Consider the following 23,084-nt stretch of genomic DNA (forward strand, 5'->3'; position numbering starts at 1 on the left):
CGGATTATTTAACATCGGATTTTTAACAAAAAATGCGAGAAAAACGAAGGCGCAAACCGCGTTTTTCTATCTGTCGTAGTTCCGAAGATATGGAACAAAAAAAATTTAAACTTTATCACTTCAAAGTCAGTATTAGTTATTGATAAATAGGAAAAATTAAAACCGTTTTAAATTTTTCGTAAACTTGAATAAATCAAATTTTGCATCACAAATATGCTAGATTATGAGTCGAAAATTTAAACAGAGACTACAATTTAAGAAAAATCTCCTCAAGCTTTGAATTCAAAGAAACGTAATAAATAATTAAAATAAGCTGAATGCCATCTGTGAAGTTGCGTTAACATTAAAGCAACGTATTACTGCTACCGTTTCCTTAACAATACAGTCATCTGTACTCAAAACCAGGAAGTAGCTTCCGAAGTTGATAATTTTATCAGAACCACAAAAGTTTGCTGTATTCTTTTTATTGCATTTGATTACTTACAAAATCTTGCATTTTAATCTAGTTCCAAGTTTCTCAATGTAGTTAATTTAAAATTATCTGAGTGAGCTAAATTTTTGTTCTTTTTACTTTGAAGTTCAACAACACCAAAATAACATTCTTATCATTCAAATTTCCACCTTATTTCACACCGTCCTAGTTCCGCGATAATACAAATTAAGTAGTTGCATATTATCTAAAGTACCGGATATACATTTTATCGCATAAATTAAAACCAGCAGTGCAATATGTCAACGAAACGCCGAGTTCGTCAGTTGGAATCGTGCAGTCGCGAAATGTTCGGCGATTTGATCATCCATCACCAAACGCCGCCAATGGAGGCGGCATTCAAAAACGTTATCCAAGCAGTACCTATCACTGTCACTCACCGAAAAACTTCTGAACACAGTCATCAATATACCGACTATGAAAAAAGAAGAGCTTCGGATCTTGTCGAGGAGCTTCTGGTTGATATCTATAGTCACCTCAACAATGTTTCGGATTACAACTCGGCGACGTCGAGCAAATCGCATAGGAGCTATGTGGAAATTAACCATTTAGAAGGCAAAGGTACGTTTGTTTACTTTACGTCCATATGGTACGGTAATAAGGGACAGGGGAGTCATAACGCGATAACAGCACGCAAACTGAAATTTTAATTAAAAGCACAGAACGCTTGACATGAATGAGAGTAGGGTAATAATTTTGCCGAGACATGAGAGCAAAAAAGTTGAAATGAAATGGATGACTTTATCGGCTTCATGTACACCTGTCGGGAATCGATGGAGTTATGCAGGTACCATTTTATTGGTGTTATCTATCAGATGGAAAAAGTTCATGTATTATAGATCTTCGAGATTGTGTCACAACGCCAATAAACCATTCTTTTTCTTTTAGGGGAGTTTTTTTGAGGATCAATTATTTAAAATCGTAATTGAAGAGTCGAGCTCAGTTTTCGCCGTGTCAATTAGTGTCACATGGATTGTATTACAAGCTTAGTACCGGCTTTTACCTTCGATTTCTGGTTGCTATAACACATTTCTGTTCATGTTAGAGACTAGAAATTATAACTATCTGTAGACAAAGGATATCGTTAATAGTTTAACTGACGCCGCATAATATTCGATTTTACCTGAGATAATTAACTTTAATGATGAGCAAACATGTCTAAACAAGACATATTAATTCAATTATTTCACTCAAAACTTCCGAATTAATTATGTGTTGCTTCCCTGAGAGCCTGTTTGAAACAAACATTTTCCACCTGTGCAACTTTTAATGCAGGTCACTGCCATCATTAAAGCTGTTTGAACTTACCTAACTGCGCTTTCTACAGATATCTGGCATTTGTATGATACCAATCTTTGAAGTTTTAAAGGACAAAACTGCAACTGATTAATTTTGCTTACATTGACCCAATGTAAATTAAGAGGAGACAATGCGACACCAGTTACAAGAATTTATGTAAATTTGAAATGAACATGTGACAAGAAACTTTCATAAATCTTTATCTCAACCGAGCGGGATTGTCAATTTGATTCTAAGCAGATCCTGAAGTAAATCTCACAGCGACGTCAATTGCGCCATTAAACGACTTTTCTTACTTATTGCCCCATACATTACACTAGTCAACAAATTTTGGAAAAGTTTGTACTGGTAAAGTGGCTTCCTGATTCTTAAAGTCTGTTTTGCTCTACCAGTTCCGGATTCAGAAACATTCTTGAAATTTTTTTTTATTTTTTCTTGAAAACTTGCAGACTTATGAAATTGCTCGCCAATGTAACCCAATTTAGTAAGGTACCCAACGACCTATAAAACTCACTGGTAGGCTAATAGAACTTTTCATAATTCAAGGTAAACCCGAATAAAGTGCTAAGATTTTAACCACAAATCAGACAGCGATGTAGATTCTGCAAAATTTTTTGTATTCGACGCTTATGGGACTGAATTTAAAAACCGTTTAACCAAAAAATGTTTATATGCTTAATTTCACTTAATTACTAACTTTAAAAACAGGACACATTTCAAAAATTGGATTAAATTAAAAAAAAAATTAAAATTGAATTAAATGGAGCTCTCAAAAGAACCTATTTTTATCTCGATTTGTGGACCAAACTGAAATTTTAATTAGAAATGAAATTATGATAAAGTTACCTGAAGTTATTACGGAAAATGACCAATTGCGCTCTGGACAATCCACTGTAAACAAAACCCTTTTTATAACTTTATCGAAACATGAACATTAAGATGTATCTAATACATTTGTATGCTTACGTGTAAAGTACATCATAATAGTGATGATACAAATAATTCATAATAACATAGTTACTGTTTCATAATAGCATAGTTACCGTCTCATAATAGCACAGTTGCCATTAATCCATAATATTCAACGTTTTTATGCAAACGAAAGCAACTCCAAAGACCAAAATTAAAAACATTCTGAAGATCTGCATTTATTTATATTAATTCTAACATAAAATATCTCGGAAAATGCTTTTCTCGCTGTTTCATCGCGTTCAAAACTTCCGTTAAAAATTGGAAATTTGCAGAACTGTTGAGTGGTAACATTGCCAACTTCGTCCATGTTTCGATAAAGCTTTGTATTTACTACGGATATTAAGTAATTCATAAAAAACTCGGACGTTAACAAGTAACGTCCTCGTTCATTATGAATTACTTAATATCCTTCTCAAATAAATAGCTATTAAATTTATCACAACGCTTTAGAAGAAACCACTGGCAAAGAAAAAAAAATCTAACTCAAAATATTCCAAATTTGAACAATTTGGCACTGTCAAACCAACCTTTCTCTACCACAATTATTGTTAAACTGGCGGGAACACCGATAAAGACATTATTTACCATTTGTTAATTAGCGTTTTTATTCCCAACTTTTCGATGGCCTGGACTGACATTGACATTGAACTGATTTACGCCTAACACTTTTTGCAAAACACTTTAATAACTTTTTTTTTTGAAAACGGTAACGTTTCGGAACGCAAAATTTGGCCATTATGTCAAACTGTATAATAAAAAACTGATCTCATGACTCAAAAAAACGGTGTTTTTAGCGATTTTCATATGCAATTTTGCATATACCTCAAGAGTTATCACATCGATTTTCATTGTAATGCACCATTGAAAGGACTGGGATGTTGCCTTTTTAAGCGCTGATAAATGCATTGCTATTTCTTATCGTTTAGAAGTTACAGGATAAAAACGTTGAAACGTTTCTCTAAAAATTAAAATTTTTGTGGGGTGGAAATATTTGAAAGAAACTGTTTAGAATTTTCTGGGAAACGCTTGTATTCGTCAATCTGTGGGAAAGTTTGCACAAAATGAGAAGATGCATATCACTAAATTTTATTTTGCGCTTTCACTTGAATTTTTTCCGGACAATCTGTGACAACAATCGATAACGATATTATCAGTTTTACGAAAATTTTGTCTTTGTACTCAAAAAAAAATATTTTACGAATATCTCCGAGTCCTGACCTGATGGAGCTTCGGAATTAGAACTGTGCTATTGTGTCCAATTTGCATACTCAAAATGATATCTACTCATTAGCAATGATAAGACGCAGATAAAACTGAGTAAAAAGAAAAGTGAAAAAATAGTTCACTTCTCGTAGATTTAAACGGTTCAAATTAACTGTAAAATTCGTTTAAAATTTAATTTCCAACGTCACTCAATTCTGTCTCATTTAAATAACAAATGTTTGTTAATTACGAATTTCAAGACTAAAATGGCCCAGTTTTTCAACTCGTAAAATCTGTTTTTATATTCATGGAAAAAGTTTTTGTTCCAAGCGCAACAAGAGCTATTTCTTCCATACATTTAAAGATCTACCTACACAAGTCTGAAAAATGAGTTCAGTAAAAAACTAAGTTAAAATGTAAATCTTGTAAGTCTTTGAAATACGTTTTTTGGAAAAGTAAGAGGATCAGTTCTGTTTATTTCTGGCCGAGATAAATGCGAGACGAAAACGGTTCTTATCCCTCATTTGTATACAATTATCTCACCTTTAGAAACACGCCCTTATTGCATGAGTTGTGAGAGAAAATTGCTTGGTAAATAATAGACATGTAACACGAACCTGGCAAAGTTCTATGCATAATAATTAAGGCACTAATCAGATATTTCAGACCCAAATTATAAATTAAGTAAATAAGTGTAAATTCTAGTTCAACTGACATACGTACATGAGTCGGGGATTAATTTCTACTATAGTTTACACTGCTCTCATAAAATAATATTTACCTTCGCCTGAATAAATTTCTCTTTTGTTGTTTTTAGAGGTAATCACACTTCACTAGATAAACTGTCTGGAGAGTTGAAAAACGATTGGTTTTATTATTTAAATTAAAAATGTTTTTACAACCCTCTTTCATTTCAACGGAATCACAAACAATAACAATGAGATTATGGTTGAGACCTGAAAGTCTTATAAATAATCTAGTTCTTGAATCTGTGGTAAAAAATGATCTAGATTTTCTCTAGTCTCTCGGTTTTCCACATCAAAGGCGATTATAACAAACATCACATTTTAACTTCTACACACCGAAATCCTCCTTAGCAGTGAGACTCAATTCGGTGTCTGAAGAACTCAATTTCGTTGGCAACTCTTTGGGTTTGATGTAAATTACGCAAATGAAATGCGACTCTAAGCTAACTTCACACATGAAGAGTTAATCCGATTTTTCTTTCTCCAGAAGTCGGCGAGCTTCAATCTCTGGTTAGTTATTTGGAATACCACGTGGAGCGCGCTGGCAGTGTTCTGGTGCGGCAGCTAAAGCGCCGCGACGCTTTGCGCCGTCAACAAGACGCACACTCTGACGTCATCACAGGCCAACTTCTAAAACGTGAGTACTAAAATCAATACCACTCGAATCCTGATAGGTTGGAACCCTTGCGTTCTCCCTTCATCCTTGTTCTTCTCCTGGGGAAGGACAAGGATGTGATCCTGCAACTTTCGCGTTATCCTGTTTGACTTCAACACATCTGATAATTCCGCCAGAGAGTGCAGTTTGTATATAGCGATGAGTACGTGCAGAACATGTCCTCATGAGCGGGTTCTTCAGCTCTATTAAGAATAAGGCTGCATATGCTGGTTCGATGGTGCAAAGAGGGAGCGGTGAGTTTTTTTCTTTACGATCGGGACTCAGAGGGGCGCTTTTAATTTAACCGCGGTCAGCGGGACACCAAATTCAACACTTTCCGGTCTGTTTGTTGTGTTGGGCGATTATTTTTCGCACACATGGGGAGGGCTCAATTTGGATGACGCAAATTGTGTTTCAGTAATTGCTCATTTTGATAAGTCAACTTTTGGGAAAAAGAGGAAATTTCATTAGGAAAGTTCGCGGATGCTGAATTTCATGCATATTGATGCTGGAGGTGTCCTGGAGATTCTAATTATCTGTTTAATAACTCCGAGTTACAGCAGGAAGTTCAGGAAAGCAATGTTTAAATTTGATTACGGAACAGTTTCGCGTTTTCTTTCATTTTCTGTCCGTTGACCTTTAAAGTCTAAACTTTAAATTATGTACCAGTCAGTGGCTGGCGATTTACGACCGCGATTTTAACCAAATGGGCGCAAATGCGAAAATAAAACATTTATCATATCACCCAGTATCTCTTCCCTCCTTTATTAAGGCGACAAGTTTGTTACATTTCCCTTTTTCGCTCAAACTTTATTAGGCTGTCCCTACACAATTACGTTATCGGTAATAAACAAGCGCCCTATTTCTTCCTCGCATTACATATTCCAAAGAAATGCTTCAGACAATGTTTCTCTGATACAATCGGAAATCGATGCAAATTGTTGCCTGCATTATACACCTGTTTTCTTGAGTTTTGATGTTGCGAAACTTTGAAATTATTATTTAACAAAGGGGAGATGATCAAAGGCTATAAGAAACCTAACACTCAAAAGAACGAAAAATTCGCTTACGAGGGAAAATAACAGACGAAAACAATTTGAAATGTAGATGAAAGTCCCAAAGGAAATATCAGCTTCTGCTCAGATTTCGGCCATAATTGCAAAAAAAAGTTCCTTCCTTTGTTGCCTAAAGACCACGTTTGGGAATAAATATTTATATCGTAACAAACACGTTTGTAACAGATATTGCGGAAATATCGTCTCGATTTAGCATTCTGTTGATGCTTTTATCGTGGGATTTCGATAAAAACCTTTTTCCGTGTCCGAGGCGAAGCATAAATTCCTCGGAAAAAAACAATCTTTGATCTACAGGCGTCTAAATTCGTGCCGCTAATTACTAATTAGTTTAATTATAAAATGGTTTCATTTCACTCTATCACGAGGTTTTCTTCCCCCAGTTTTTAGTTTTTCGGCTCTTACAGGTCTTACTATTTTGTGAGTTGGTAGGGGAGACCGGGGTATAATTATCCCTCTTAAGATGTTTAGCACTATAGCTACAAAACTTGTATATTGATAAATGTACCTTTTATGCAGGAGCTTTGACTACTTATGTACTACAAGTCCGTCTAAAAATGCATCCAAAATTTGGCACCATTTTCATTAAAATAAGAATTAAGTGCAAAAGGATCATTTTACCCATGGACTAGAGATAAAATGATCCCTCGGTTAGGGTAAAATGATTTCTTTCCATCGTAAAGATCTCTTATGTTCAAAAAGTTGAATATATTTACGCATTAAGATAAAAACAAAATAAACTTAATTAACAAGGTGTAACAACAAAATTGAAGACTATTATTGAAAACAAAAATAAACATTAAAGGAATTATTTTTTTTTGTAAAAACGAAAAGTTTTTCTGGTTTTAAAAGTTTTTAATTCCACCAAACAAAAATTGCAGTGAATATATTTTTCTCTTCGTCTACTCTTGCAGATTGATCATGAGCCCATTTTTGGCACACACTGTATCTAATCCAATCCTCTTCTTTTGAAGAGTAAATATTTTTTTACAACAAAAAATACATTCTGAAAAAATTCTTTCTATAGCTTTTGCTTTTTATCACTGTCTTTTGTCAAATATCATACAATTATTTATATTAGAGATAAAATGATCTCGGGATCGTTTTATCCAGTACCTAAGTGATCATTTTACCCTAAAGGCAATAAGAATAAAGAACATAATCCATAAATTTACAAAATGCAATGTTGCAACTAAATCTACAAAAAATTGCAAATTGAATGTTAATTCTTTAAAACAATACAGGTGTCATTTTGAAATTTTAATTTAAAAGGAAAAACTCTTCTTGATTAAAAAATGCCTTACGTTAGATCAAACCAAGGAAAAACACAAATATCGCTGTAACTTTTTTGAATATTCACCGAACTGCATGGAGTAGCTTGTTTGCAATATCCTCAGGTTTAGCAACATATTTAATCCTTTCAGTGATATGTGGAACTAAGGGCAGTTTGGGAATCAAAGGGAATCATTTTATCTCGAAGGATCATTTTACTCCGGTCTCCCCTACTCCTGTAATTGCTTGTCAAAACTGTGAAATTGGACCAATAAATAACCGTCAGTTGTTGACATTTGAATGACATTTCCCAACTTAACCGTTCTAAAAAGAAAAATGTCGATCATTCCGGACTTGGAAAGGTACAACTCCCGAAAGACTTGGTCTTTGTATAGTTCCAATGTTATCAAAACCATTACAACTAGAGTTCAAGTTGAACAATTAAACAGAAAGCACGAGTTTGGTTCTCGAAATGTTAAATATCTTTTTTGAACCTTTGGTGGTTGGGGGTTATTATATGAAAGGCTTTTAAATTAATTCCCGCCTCCACACATTCAAAGAGTGTATTTCAATTTCGGGGAAAATTACAACATTGTCACGTACCGATTAAAAACGTCCTGTTCTGGAATTGTAAATGAGGCAAGCTGAAAATTAATTCAGTTTCAGGATAAACGGTTATCGATTTGTCTCGCTAATGACTCTAATCTACCTGTAATTATTTTGAGTGAACGTAACCATGCTTAAATGTCAATCTTTCTAAAAGACTGCACGAAGATTTATCTAGCTCCGTTGTACTATTGATTTGTGAAGTCGTTAGTTAATTCATAAAAGAATCGACCAACCGTGGTTATGTAACTCGTCTCGGTCTCGGAATAAAACAGCCCTCCACCGCCCACACCCTTTCAATGCATACGTTCATTTTCATTTCAGTGGAGAATAATGAGAAATGCGAAAGGTCAACAATACGATAACTTTTTTATTATTCACGTGAGATGAACGCGAGCAACACCTGATGTAGGTTCCTTGTTTAATTAAAAGTTAAGCTATCATAAGACATCTTACACGAGACCGGAATATTCCATGTCCGCAGGGATGTTACGAACTTAGTAAACAGCCCAAAGCTCTTTGCAGGAATTGTTATTTTTAAGCTACAATTGGACTGATATTTTTCGCGGAATTATAAACTCGCAAAAACAAATCACGTTCCGTCATGAAGCTTGCGTTTTTTGCAATGCCGCAGAGAAAACCTTTGATGATTTAACGTGCCCAAACAAATTCAATTTGCTGAACTGACATTTCGGCTGTAAAATATCAACTTCATGTTCATACTTCATTGTTCTTTTTGGTTTTGAATGGTGTAATCTGACAACTTCTCGCTGCTGCTAAGATTTACTCCCTTTCAAACAAGCAACAAATTTGCAAACCAATAAAACGCTGATTTTGTCTTGTTACGATCTGCGGAATGAGCTCGTTAAACCTACAATCACAAATAACAGAATGACTTCCTAGAATCAGAAGGCTTCATTTTCCTAACGAGATAACTATTGTCTTTTCAGCCTCAGCCTTCAATGATCCAAAGCTTTAACAATTTATGGGTCATAAAAAATTTACTCTCAGTACAGAACATCCATCACTCTAAATCTAACGCATTCTAACCCCCAAGCGGATTCCGTGTTCTTTTTTTTAATAAAATACGCACTTTACGTCGTATCCTGTTGCGTCTATGGTCACATCGCACAATTTTCCTCTACATTTAACTGTCTTCATCTATCACGATTCTTTATTTATTACCCTCCAGGGGCAGATGTGAATACCTCGTAATTTCACAGGAAGTGGTTCCGACGGTGCAGAGATGCGCTTTTCAATTCAGCCCGCTCCTGGGGAATCGGGTTATTCCCAATGGTCCGCAGCTATGAAGATGGTGGCGCAATTAGCTGGCGGCATTCCTCCAGAGTTCCGTCGAAGACTCTGGCTGACTCTCGCTGATAGACACTTGGCAGCGAAAGGAATCGACTGGCCTAGAGTCGAAAGGAACTGCTTCAGTGAGTGGTCTCATCCGGCGGACTCCGAGCTTGGAGTGCAAATTGTGAAAGACTTGCACCGAACAGGATGCAGCTTGTTCTGCGGAAAAGACGGTCAGGAAAACCAAGCTTTGCTCAAGAGAGTGCTTCTGGCCTACGCGCGGTGGAACAAGGCGGTTGGTGAGTGGGTTGTACGAACTTTGCTCAATTGTAATTATCGTGTTTTAGGTTACTGTCAAGGGTTTAACATGCTGGCGGCTCTTATTCTACAAGTGACTGAGAAATGCGAGACTGATGCTTTGAAACTAATGATCTACTTAATTGAAGGTGTGCTTCCTGATTCGTACTTTGCAGATAGTTTGCGCGGCCTCTCAGTCGATATGGCTGTTTTTAGAGAGCTCTTAAGGTCTCGATTACCACGTCTTTCAAAACACTTGGATGTCTTACAAAACGCGGCGAAGGATGGGACTACTAGTTATGAACCTCCATTAACGAACGTCTTTACCATGCAATGGTACACGAAGCAATTAAGTCCGGCGTTTTGAATAATTACTTTCTTTGCAGGTTTCTGACGCTGTTTTGTAATTGCCTTCCTCAACCCACCGTTTTACGTGTTTGGGATCTTATACTTCTCGAAGGAAATGAAATTCTTCTCCGCACGGCGCTCGCAATCTGGCAGACTCTTGCCGATCGTATTCTAAGTGTTCGAAGTGCAGATGAATTTTACTGCGTCATGGGCGCTCTAACTCGAGAACTACTCGAGTTCGAACTGATCGATGCCAACTCTTTAATCAAAACGGTGGTAACAATAGGACCTCTAACCGAACTGAAGAGTCTCCGCGAACATTACCTCTACAACATCAACCCGTGGGGTGCGTCAGTACCTACTATTTTCCCCAACAGCGTCGACAAGCAGATGAAGCTGTACACCAAAGACCGACTCGTCTTGGACATCAGCGCGTTGAAGAAGCAGTACACGAAACTGAAGCAGCGGCAAAGACAAGCCCACATCATTTTCACCGCTGCGATCTCCCGACAACCACCCCCCAGTGCTCCGGTCGCCATGAACCATCTACTTCTTGGAAAAAGTGCTTTAGTTCCCACCAAACGTTTAGGCCCACCGAAAGGGAGCATCCCTCCAGTCAGAGTACCGGCGAACAGTACTCTTCTTTGGAAAGACGCCCCTAAAACGAGCGACAGTTCTTCGTCTTCAGACACGGAACTGTGCGACGACCCCAGCGACTCGTCAGCAGGTGAAGAAGAAGAAATCAAAAGTCAATTCGTTAAAGACAATCCCGAAAATCTTATGAACACTGACAATAAAGTCGAAGAAGTGGAAACCGCCGTTTCTTCCAACAGCCAAATCAGTAGTGATATTTTTGATAATACTGCTTCAACTAGTGTCAAAGACATGTTCGAAACGCTCGAGTCGGACGACGATAGTTTGGATTTCGAGAAATTTTTAGAAGATCGTGTCCGTTGCCTTAAAGAAATTAGGTCGCCTACAGAAGAAGAGACGGGAGGTGCGGTCCAAATAAAACATGGTAGGAGGAACAGCGAACGTGCTTTGCAGATCATACAAGAGAACTCGTTAATATTGCACCGAATAATGCAGTGTCAGTCAAGATTATCGCCATCTCCACCTTTTGTTAACACGAACAATGAAGCAGAGGCAACAATAGAATCACCGAGAGAAACGATATCGACGAGCCTGTATGACACAATTTCTAGCAGTATTAATCTCGAATTCGCTCCGATCGAAGACAAAGGCGACATGGAACCATGCTCTACCATTGCGGAAAAAAGCGAAGAAGATAAATCACCAGAATATGGCTCTAAGTACAGCAGTATACTGGAGAAAAGCAGGAATTTGGACGAGAAATACAACAGTTTAATTTTAAATTCAAGTGTGATGAGTTCGAGAACTGCGTCGGAGGAAAGTGAGCCCAAAAGTGATCTTATTTCAGAACTCAAGTTAAAATACGATTCGTTGAATCTCGATACTATTGATTCTTATAGAATATCAGAAAATGACGACTTTACAACTAGTGATTCTCAATCAACATATTTGTACAAATTTTCGGAAGAGGAAGAGTCAAAACCACCGCCAATAGATGTTACTAAAGAGAATTTGAGTCTCAGTTTGGAACACAGCGCATCCTTCTACAGTCCGACTAGTCCGAAATTATCAACACTGAAATCTCCGAGCTCAGATCGTAGTGACAAATCCCCAAGTTCGAAATCACCAAATAAAATTTTCAACCCTTTTCCAATTGCGCTAAATTCTCGACAAAACAAGGAAGTTCCTCTGAAACTTGGATTGTACAAAAAATGACAAAACAACTTTATACTATTTTTATTATTGTTGTGCTTGTAATAAAGGAAAGACTGCACTAAATTTACCGTTAAAGTACATTCATATTTTATTGCATTGGTGCATTGCTGATGCGTTGACTTTAATTACGTTACCCGAAAAAGACATCATCGAACGAGGATTTGATGACTAGACTCGATGGTGTCAACAGTTTATTATCGAAAGACCTCGTTGATACTATTTTGCGCTGTGCCAGATCCGTTCTAAAATTGTAGCAAATAATATAATATATTTCCTTAAAATTGTTATAGCGTTGACTCAATAAATACATTTTTCTTGTTTCTTCTTTCTCTTAATAGTTATATTCGTCCAAAATTGGAGGACACGTACACACCAAGTGCTTATCACCATAAATATCGTCAATCCGCGCAACAGTTGGCCAAACTTTGACTTCCGGTCGTACGAAATTCGCAGGAAAAGCCGCCTGTTCTCTTGTATAAGGTCTCTCCCAGGAGCTACTGATCACCTGCTCCTGCGAATGCGGCGCCATTTTCAAAGGATTAACTCTGATATCCATTCTCCCCTCTTCAATCTCCTTAATCTCGTGTCGTATGGAAATGAGCGCATCGCAGAATCGATCTAATTCCTGCTTGTCTTCGGATTCGGTGGGTTCGATCATTAAAGTGCCTGCGACTGGCCATGACATTGTTGGCGCGTGGAAACCATAATCCATTAATCTCTTCGCTATGTCAGCAGCTTCGATGTTGGCAGTCTTCTTAAACTCTCTGATATCGATAATAAACTCGTGAGCCACTAAATCCGACGTCGGACTCTTAAATAGAGTGGTGTAATGAGGTTCTAAGACCTTGGACATGTAATTGGCGTTGAGAATAGCGACTTGGGTGGCTTTTCTTAACCCACGAGCTCCCATCATTTTAATGTACGCCCATGAAATTGGAAGAATAGCCGAAGAACCGAAAGGTGCTGCGCTAACAGCTCCCAAATTAGAACAATCTTCACCCGAAGGACTCACCACGGGGTGACCAGGGAGGAAAGGAATCAAATGTGATTTTACTCCAATTGGGCCCATTCCTGGACCTCCACCTCCATGGGGGATGCAAAACGTTTTGTGTAAGTTAAGATGGGAGACATCACCGCCGTAGTCACCAGGGCGGCACAATCCAACTTGCGCGTTCATGTTGGCGCCGTCCAAGTACACTTGACCTCCATGTTTGTGGATAATTTCACAGACATCAGCAACAGTTTCTTCGAATAAACCATTGGTAGAGGGATAAGTGATCATTATACAAGATAACCTATTGCTAAACTTCTCTGATTTGGCTATTAAATCGTCCATGTCGATAGAACCATCCTGTTTTACTCGCACTGGTTCGACTTGCATTCCTGCCATTTGGGCGCTCGCTGGGTTGGTTCCATGGGCGCTCACAGGAATCAAACAAACGTCTCTGTTCTTATTACCGCGAGCTTCATGGTAACATTGAATGGCCCTCAAACCGGCGTATTCTCCTTGGGCGCCACTGTTGGGTTGGAAACTGATTTTATCATACCCAGTGATGGCGCAGAGGTCTTTTTCCAACTCGGCAAAGAGTTGGTGGTAGCCCAAACTTTGATCCAAAGGCGCGAAGGGGTGGATATCAGTGAAATGTTTAAACGAACAAGGCATCATTTCTGTTGTCGAATTTAACTTCATCGTACAAGAACCCAGAGGGATCATTGAATGGACGAGGGAGACATCCTTGTTTTCTAGAATCTTCATGTAGCGAACGATTCTTGTTTCGGAATGGTGCGAATTGAAGACAGGGTGTGTTAGAAAAGGTGAAGTTCTTTTGTACTCGCTTTTGGTTATTGATCGCTCACGCACCATGGGGTTGTTCAACAAGTCTTCAATTTTATGTTGCGCTCCAAATATATCGAAAAGATCGTTAACATCTTTGAAAGTCACCGTTTCATCTAAAGACACTCCTACAGACCCATCATTAAAATACCTCAAGTTAACTTTCTTTGCAATGGCTCGTTGTCTCACTTCTTCCACTCCTAGCTTCGGTTCGATCCGGAGGGTATCAAAAAACAATTCGTTTGATAAAATATTACCATCTTGTTGTAATCCATGTCGGAGCACCTGCAAGCAGCGCAATAAATTTCAACTTTCAAACACTAATCTACTTACCAAAGTCAAGTTGTGGACTTTAGTAGCTATTTCTTTAAGACCCTGCGGACCATGATAAACAGCAAACATGGCCGACATGTTCGCTAATAACGCCTGAGCTGTGCATATATTACTAGTAGCTTTATCTCTTCGGATGTGTTGTTCTCGCGTTTGTAGAGCTAAGCGATAACCATCTCTACCAGAAGCGTCTCGAGTTACTCCGATCATTCTTCCGGGCATAAGCCGTACCAATGATTGATGACAAGCAAAGAACCCGGCGTGAGGGCCCCCGTAACCCAGTGGTACACCGAATCTCTGAGAAGTACCGATAGCGATGTCGGCACCAAACTCGCTGGGAGGCCGAAGAAGTGTCAACGCGAGTAAATCAGTGGCGCAGCAAACCAAAGTCCCATGAGAATGAGCCGCTTCAGCTACAGAACTCAAATCGACAATATTTCCTTTAGTGTCGGGGTACTGGAAGAGAACTCCCGCCACGTCTCGGGTAGAGAAGTCGCACTCGGTTACATCAACGACTTCGAGGCTTAATCCTAAAGACGACAGTCTTGTTTCTACGACTGCGATGGTTTGAGGGTGTAACTTGTCGGATAAAAACATTTTTCTTCTTTTGTTGTGACGGTAACATAAAGAGAGGGCTTCAGCGGCGGCGGTGCCTTCGTCTAATAATGACGCGTTAGCTACGTCTAATCCCGTGAGGTCGGAAACCATCGTCTGGTAGTTTAGGAGTCCTTCGAGTCTCCCTTGCGCCACTTCAGGTTGGTACGGGGTGTATTGAGTGGTCCAGCCAGGATTCTCAAAGATGTTCCTCATGATGGTGTGCGGGACGCAACAGTTATGGTACCCCATCCCAATGTATGACCTCCAGATTTGATTCCTTTCGGCAATTGTCCGGATTCTGTTTATGAGCTCGTACTCGCCTGCGATAAGATTGTTTACTCCAAGACCCCCAGCGACTTTTTATCTCTTGACTTTTGACCTTAGTAAAATTTCCACTTACCCACAGGTTCCTCGATGTCTAATTGGCGATTTAAGCGAATATTTTGGGGAACGGCCTTATCAGTTAGTTCATCTAAGCTCTTAAATTAGCGTTAATTTGATATTTATGATCTTAATTAAATGCTTACCTTGAAACCCAGAGAATCTAACATCGATATAATATCGTTTTCTCGAGGACCAATATGTCGACTTGGAAATTCATCTTTGTGCGGAAATAACGGCCCATCGGGTTTTGGAGGGACCCCAGCACTCAAAAATCGCAAAGATTTGAGTTGCGGGAACACATGTCTGGAACGGAACACGATTTTGTACATGGTCTTTGAATGTGCAAGAAGTAATTACGATTAACGAAATCACATTGTTAATATAATGACAGAGTTCAGGGGTCGCAAAAATATGATAAGAATACGATAAATTTTTATGTAAATACTAGAGCTGCTATGTGATAATATTTTAAATATCGTTAAGCGGATTTAAGTATTCAAATTATTTTGATTGTAAATTCTTGTGGCTGGACGCTCGTTTCAATAATTTAGTAGCAGACCTCTAACAAATGGTAATTTTGGTAGCCGCATTAATTTGGTCGGTTTATGTCTGTCGCGATCGTAAAATCGTAGACGAATTATTTTCGAGATTGTTTTTTCTTCCATATTTCGTAATGTCTTTCGAAATTGGAGAAAAATATGTCGTAATAATTTATCGCATGTTAGTCTATCTAGTTCATCTTTAGATCCAATAATGTATAAATTTTATTAACATTACCGATTATCGAAAGCTGATACTTAAAGCGAGCAGTTATTGTTGTGCTTCAATCTTTTATTGGTAATATTTTACAGATTTATAGCAGACACCCAAAGGGTCGCAGTTGGATCGTTTATATCTACAAAATTTGCGTGAACGTTTGGCAATGAGGATTCTAATCGTGGCAGCACAAACACTTTAGCACATTGTTGATAAAGTTGGTTGAAAAAACACAATCTAAAAAGCTTTAATATCATTTCTTGACCATGTGGAATTTACATATCAATTTGTTTTTTATTAGGGGGCAGTACAGGTAGATTATAAAGCACCAATGTATTCGAGATAAACAACAGCAATAAAATGTTGCATTTATTGCGAACAGATTATGTTGTCATTCCGCGATAATTTATTTGTGCTGTTTATCTACAGAAGACGTTTCGCGCTTCGACAAGAAGTTGTGACATTTAAGGAGGTTTTGTATGCCCAACTTTGGAATATTTTATTGTTTTACATATTTTGTGTCATATTGAGTTTGCTTTTCTTTTTTGAAAATCCATTTTTTTATAAAACTTACAATAAGATGTGTTTCAAATAACATTACTCTTTTGCTTTTAAATTTTTTTAAACTGAAATTTCCTTTGAATAGTTCATTGTAAACGTGAAGTTTATGCTATCCTTTATTTATCTCAACCTGCACGGTTGCCTGATTTGAGCTTCATTGAAAATGCATGGAAATCCAAAACATCACGTATGTTAGAGCTTCTCGGGACTTCAATTCAAGTCTTTAAGAGTAAGAATTTAAAAAAAAAATATTAAGTAAGGAAAAAATCGTTGATGCTTTCCTTTCACCGATCACAAAAAGGACAAGAAAGAGCAGAAGCGCCTCCGCTAAACTCCCATCAATCTAATAAGGAAGTTGTCTTGGAACTTAACAGCCAACATATGCGAAACGACGTAGAAGTTCGAAACTAAAGCAGATTACAAGATAATCAGGATATTAGAAGTAGGATACTGTGCTCGATAATAAGAAAGATCAACTCTGAATTCTTGTTAGACTGCTTGCCATTTAGAATTGAACTCATCCGTTGTAAACGCAAGAACTAGTCTAAAGAAACATGTAAAATTTCATAACTTAAGACTAAATACCGGAGACAGATCGATGAAAATCGTAAATTTAAACCAAAATTGATTAAATTGTATATATTGTTTTTTGATTTTCCAATTCTTGTTGCTAACATCGCTTTTTCAAAATTTGAAAAAATAATTGAAAATCAAAGAAACTAGAGCTGATATAATAAATCTGTCTACGGATTCTTACCCAATAAGGTCTAACTTATAAAAAACTGTTGAGACTTCTTCGGAAAAAAAAGAAAAGTTACATTTTGTAGGGCTGTGTAATAATTATTATAGCAAAAACGAGATTATGAAATGAAGACTTGAGAACTATAAGGTTCTAACTAACATTTGCATTAATTTGATGAATGTATACGTTATCAGTGATATCTCTTTAATTTATTAAGTATTTATTTAAAAAATTACAGGATCTATTAATGAATATTATTTTGCTATTGCAAAGTATTAACTTACTTCTTTTTTATACTTGATATCTTTAAAAAAAATCGCAAAACAAACAATTTAAATTCTCACAAAAATCACTTAGAACCTTATAATTTTTACGTCGCGAAATCTGGCAGGTTCTGTCTGAAGAAAAAGACTTCACGGAGAGCACCTATTTTGCCTGATCAAGCGATGAAAGCGTTAATCTCCTTTGAATTCCGTGTACTGGTCAAAGGCCTTGTAGATTATTGTTTCGCAGATGTTGGTGGCAATGAAGACTGAAATTCCAAAGCCCAGACTAATCTTTTTGAAGGAACTCTTCAAGGAGAAGAATATAATGGAACTTAAGGATAAAGACTTGAATGAAGATAATGAATATAATGCCGATTTTATCAAGATTTTTGTTTGTTTTTAATAACTCGTTAGAGAGAAGGAAAACATTTTTTAATAAGCAAAAAAGCCCGACAAAAAATTATATTAAATAATTAGGTAAATGGGTAGAAGTAAGTAAAGTCAAACAGTGAGTAGTTTTTCCATTTTTTATAGAATTTTTATTGAATATAACAGGCTATAAACACTTAAAAAAAATACAAAATAAGTAACAATTTTTCAAAACGCCTGAAGTTCGGCAACCAATTATACGCCAACGTAAAATGACATTTGTGTGACACTTTGGAACACTCTGCCGGTCAAGTCGCCAACTATCGCCAACATCATCGGTCACGTGACCGGTGTTTCCTGCTACGTGTCTGTCGTGTAATCCAAAAACGCTCTCCCAAAGTACCGTAAATCCGGACTTCGCCACATATTTGACGTGACAACGTAGAATAAGGCTGTCCGAAGTAAATCTGTGATCCTTTTAGTGTAAATTTTCACCCATCACAATGGGAAGTAAGTAAACCGAAGCCTAGCTAACCTCCTTTCTATTTTTATAAGTTTCTAATAATATTACCCCCGCGAATCGTGTTTTTGCCCCAATGGGGGCCACCCCTAAATTTCGCTCGCAGATATTTTAACAGGTTTTTCTGTTTCAGTCAAATTTTTAGAAGTAATCAAACCGTTCTGCAGTATCCTCCCTGAAATCGCCAAGCCAGAACGAAAGGTGAGTTTTTCGTGGATTTTCGGGGAATTTTCCCGTTTTTCTGGCTCTTTAACGAAGGAGAAGGCTTCGTGAGAGTAGCAAAGGGGGAAAGCTCCACGTTTCTCCGACTTTTCATTCATGGAATTGCAACAGCTGTTTTTCTAACATGTGGCATCTTTGAATGTTACAGATCCAATTCAGGGAGAAAGTATTATGGACTGCTATCACTCTCTTCATTTTCCTCGTATGTTGCCAGGTACTGCACCCTATTTTGAAGCAATTGCCGGGAGATTCTAATGGGGCGCTATTTTTTCCAGATTCCACTTTTTGGTATTATGAGTTCAGATTCAGCAGATCCTTTCTACTGGATACGTGTCATCCTGGCTTCAAACAGAGGCACGTTGATGGAACTGGGTATTTCCCCCATTGTTACTTCTGGATTGATCATGCAACTGTTGGCTGGAGCTAAAATCATTGAAGTTGGAGACACGCCGAAGGATCGAGCGCTGTTCAACGGGGCGCAGAAATGTAAGCGTTCTTTGAGTTGTGTGACCCCTTTCTAAAATTTCTCCAAGCAAGGCGTTTGCTAATGACTCAATAAGTTTCTCGTTAATGCTAATAAAAACAAAACAGTACACATCAGCATTATAACGCGTTACATAATCACTGATAAAGGATAAAAACGTGTTTTTCTTGCTCTTGCAGTATTCGGCATGGTGATCACAGTGGGCCAAGCCATCGTCTACGTGATGACCGGCATGTACGGAGATCCCGCCGAAATCGGCGCCGGTGTCTGTCTTCTCATCATCATCCAACTCTTCGTGGCAGGTCTTATCGTCCTCCTCCTCGACGAGCTTCTTCAAAAGGGTTACGGATTGGGCTCTGGAATTTCTCTCTTCATCGCCACCAACATCTGCGAAACAATCATCTGGAAGGCCTTCTCTCCAGCTACTGTGAACACCGGAAGAGGCACGGAATTCGAAGGAGCTGTAATCGCTCTCTTCCATCTCTTGACCACCCGCCCAGACAAAATCCGCGCTCTCCGCGAGGCCTTCTACAGACAAAACCTGCCAAATTTAATGAATCTTCTCGCAACAGTTCTTGTTTTCGCTATAGTTATATACTTCCAAGGGTTCAGGGTTGATCTTCCTATCAAGAGCGCGAGATATCGCGGACAGTATTCTAGCTACCCCATCAAACTTTTCTACACTTCTAATATCCCGATTATCTTGCAATCTGCTTTAGTTTCGAACTTGTACGTTATTTCGCAGATGTTGGCGGTTAAGTTTCAAGGTAATTTCCTCATTAACATGTTGGGCGTTTGGGCGGACGTTGGAGGAGGCGGTCCTGCCCGTTCTTACCCAATCGGTGGTCTCTGTTACTACCTATCACCTCCTGAAAGCGTTGGACATATCCTTGAAGATCCCATTCACGCTCTCCTTTACATTGTCTTCATGTTAGGTTCTTGTGCCTTCTTCTCTAAGACTTGGATCGAAGTTTCGGGAAGCTCCGCCAAAGACGTCGCTAAACAACTTAAAGAACAACAGATGGTCATGAGGGGCCATAGAGACAACTCCATGATCCACGAACTGAATAGATACATCCCCACAGCGGCAGCTTTTGGAGGACTCTGTATCGGAGCTCTCTCCGTCTTGGCCGACTTCTTGGGTGCTATCGGCTCAGGCACTGGTATTCTCTTAGCCGTCACAATCATCTACCAATATTTCGAAATCTTCGTGAAAGAACAAACCGACATGGGCGGTATGGGGGCCCTTCTATTTTAAAGCAATCGAAATATCATGTGAGCGCAAGCTTGACTGATATTGTGATTTTCTTGTTGTTTTCAATGGTAACTGTCGGAATTGTCTGCATTAGTTGGAAATTTTATTTACCTCAAATTGCGACAGTTAGTATTGTACCTTGTCACTTTGTAGATCAGGTGATCAGTTTTTCTAAGGACATTAACTAATATAAGAGATATTTTTTCATTGTACATTTACATGTTTTTTTGCATTTTATGGATGTTTATATTTGTGAGACTCTCCATAAGATTTGTCTGGTTTATACATAATTGCGACTTCATGCGGACGGTTGTGTGTTTTGGTCATTTTGTTATAGATTATAATTTATTTTAAATACATGTAATTTCCGTATTTGTCTGTGCTTCTTCATTTGCATTTCTGGAATTCACGCACAAGAACTTGGCCCTACAAGGACACCAATACTTGTGGTTCCATTGTAAATATTCCAATTTCTAAACTAATTAATTTTTTTAGTACAAAGGTTCAAAAGACGTTTATAATTTTTTGAATTTTAAAAATAAATCAAAAGTGTTTAACCAACGCCCACAATTTTTATTTTGTAAAAGTCTTGAATGTTTTCATTACGTGCAAAATAAAACGATTTATTTTCTATTAATTAGAAAAGTAATGCAGCCCGCCCTGCTTTGGCGCCACAATTTGAAATTGAACAAACCTCACTTCTTAGTAACTTTCAATTTTCCTGCAACGTGCTCGCTAGTTTAAAAAACGTCATGGCGTCCTTGCTATAACCTAACCTTACTTTTCAGTGACATAATTTTCTTAGGAAAATGAATAAATCCCGTAATTCCCAGATTTCTGACAGTGAAGAGTCTGAAGACAATGCAGAACGTAGAGAACCCACTCCAAAAAAAGTAAGCTTCAATAATAATGACGTCTCAAGCTCGGATTTTTCATCTGAAGAAGAAGAACGCACAAGGCGCCCCACACCTCCAGTGGAGGTCCAAACGAAGAAACATTCGTTATCTTCCCCCAAAAAGGTACGTTCTTCTTTTCTATGCACCCCCTGATAATAATTACAATGTTTCAGGCTACTTTTAACCCTCTGAAAAGGTTTGTTTCGCAGAATGAAGATTTAACTAAAGTAGTGGTGAATGATGTGATTTGTGAAGACGACGATGTTTGTATATTGGAGTTGCCGAAAACAATGGATCCTAACTTGTTTTTGGAAAAATTAGTTAATTTTGATAGAAAAACTAAAATTAAGTTGAACCACACTAAGTATATTATAGAGCCTGAAATTGATGTAAAACCTGTAAATTTGCTCACTCAGAAGTTAAAAATTGTACACCCAATTTCCATTTTGACGCTACGCGAGTACAAAAAGAATAAACATGAAGGGGAAGCTGTGGAGACACCCAATAGCCTCCCTGCTATGCCTGGGAATCTAAAAGTAAGACACCCCTTATTTGGGGCTGAATACAAACGCAAAATTGTTTTAAACGAAGAAATACAACGGAAATTAGACCACACTTTATATAAAGCTGTTAAAAAAATGAAGAAGAAACAACAGAAAACTGAGGAGACGAAAAAGAAGCAGAAGAAGAAACGCAGTGTGGTTGCGGAAGAAGACCCCAGTAGAGGGAACATGGAGGAATCCATCTTTTCACTACTGGAAACACACATAGCTGGGAAGAAAAAGAACCCCAAAGAAGGGGAAATTTTGGATTTTAATCTTGTTTTTGGGGAGGACGTACCAAAGAAGAAGCGCAAAAATAGCCTAAAACAAGAGAGTTTTACCAGTCCTTCCGAGTTTGTGGAGAAGAAAAAACGAAAAAACAGTACAATGGAGGGCACACAAGAACCTCTGGAGGTGGAAAAAACAAATAGTTTCTCCAACCAGAACAAATCTGCAAGTAGCGCGTTAGGTACACCTGCTGGTAAGAAAAACAAGAACCACGACGAATGGGAAACTTCCGATTTTAATATTTCTGAAAACGTCCCTAAAAAGAAACACAAAAACAGCATAAAAGAAGAGAATTGCACAGAGTCCGAGTTTGAATCGACAAAAAGGAAACGGAAAAACAGCGCAAAGGAAGATAACTCATCAGAGATGGAAAAAACGCGAAAGACTAGTTTCCATGACCAAAACAAATCTGAAAGTAGCAGCGGTGAAAAGAAGAGGAAACACAAAATTAAAGAAGAAATATTTAGTCAAGACGAAGCGGAAGTTTCGCCGCAACAAGACACTAGAAAACGCAAGAATAGTACCAAGACTGAAGAAAATCGGCGCAGAAGTAGTATCATAAATAGTACCATTATTCCAGATTTGCAGCTACCGTTTTTTGAGTTCGATGTCAGCTCCATTGGGAACAAGGGAGAGGCGGGAGGTCGTACTGATTCCATGGAGATAGTTAGTATCGCGAAGAGCCCTAAAAAGAAGATTGAAGAATTGAATGTCTCCCATAACGGTAGTGGAAGTAAAAGAAAAGTGAGGGACGACAGCGAAGAAGACTCTTCTCCTCCCAAAAAGAAGAAGAAAGTTAAAGAAGAACCACAAGATGAAGCAACAAGCTCCTTAATTTTAAATTTGTTGAATAAAGTCAAAACAGAAATAGGGACCACCCCTAAGCCCAAAAAGAAGCGGAAATCCGAAAACTGACGCCAGCATCATTGTCATTTCGTAAAATCGCAATCCAAAATATATTTTTTATCCGTT

The 23,084-nt window shown here is 38.0% G+C and overlaps 4 protein-coding genes across 5 annotated transcripts; 3 read left to right on the forward strand and 1 right to left on the reverse strand.

Annotated features, from left to right (window-relative positions):
- Positions 1–673: 673 nt before the first annotated feature.
- LOC148168779 (uncharacterized) lies at positions 674–12,082 on the forward strand. Of its 2 annotated transcripts, XM_088045389.1 has the most exons (5): positions 674–1,051; positions 5,198–5,347; positions 9,540–9,911; positions 9,960–10,245; positions 10,296–12,082. In XM_088045389.1, exons 1-5 carry the CDS (start codon positions 730–732, stop codon positions 12,064–12,066), a joined length of 2,901 nt encoding a protein of 966 aa, XP_087901515.1. In that variant the 5' UTR covers positions 674–729; the 3' UTR covers positions 12,067–12,082. The 2 variants fall into 2 exon arrangements, with proteins under 2 accessions (XP_087901515.1, XP_087901516.1); XM_088045390.1 differs by lacking the exons at positions 674–1,051; positions 5,198–5,347 and adding an exon at positions 5,482–5,619.
- Positions 12,073–15,573, reverse strand: LOC148168780 (glycine dehydrogenase (decarboxylating), mitochondrial). The gene is made up of 4 exons (XM_088045391.1): positions 15,355–15,573; positions 15,228–15,306; positions 14,234–15,147; positions 12,073–14,185 (listed from the first exon to the last, which is right to left on the reverse strand). Exons 1-4 carry the CDS (start codon positions 15,538–15,540, stop codon positions 12,398–12,400), a joined length of 2,967 nt encoding a protein of 988 aa, XP_087901517.1. The 5' UTR covers positions 15,541–15,573; the 3' UTR covers positions 12,073–12,397.
- Positions 15,574–18,207: 2,634 nt separating this feature from the next.
- Sec61alpha (SEC61 translocon subunit alpha) lies at positions 18,208–20,947 on the forward strand. The gene is made up of 5 exons (XM_088045676.1): positions 18,208–18,415; positions 18,559–18,626; positions 18,796–18,861; positions 18,923–19,133; positions 19,311–20,947. The coding sequence occupies exons 1-5, from the start codon at positions 18,409–18,411 to the stop codon at positions 20,387–20,389; spliced, it is 1,431 nt and encodes a 476-aa protein (XP_087901802.1). The 5' UTR covers positions 18,208–18,408; the 3' UTR covers positions 20,390–20,947.
- Positions 20,948–21,097: 150 nt separating this feature from the next.
- On the forward strand, positions 21,098–23,084 carry LOC148168782 (uncharacterized). Its single transcript, XM_088046625.1, has 2 exons — positions 21,098–21,405; positions 21,456–23,084. The coding sequence occupies exons 1-2, from the start codon at positions 21,196–21,198 to the stop codon at positions 23,025–23,027; spliced, it is 1,782 nt and encodes a 593-aa protein (XP_087902751.1). The 5' UTR covers positions 21,098–21,195; the 3' UTR covers positions 23,028–23,084.

This window comes from Gnatocerus cornutus, chromosome 9, assembly GCF_029298725.1.
Source record: "Gnatocerus cornutus isolate USDA-ARS CGAHR chromosome 9, icGnaCorn1.1, whole genome shotgun sequence".
Taxonomy (NCBI): domain Eukaryota; kingdom Metazoa; phylum Arthropoda; class Insecta; order Coleoptera; family Tenebrionidae; genus Gnatocerus; species Gnatocerus cornutus.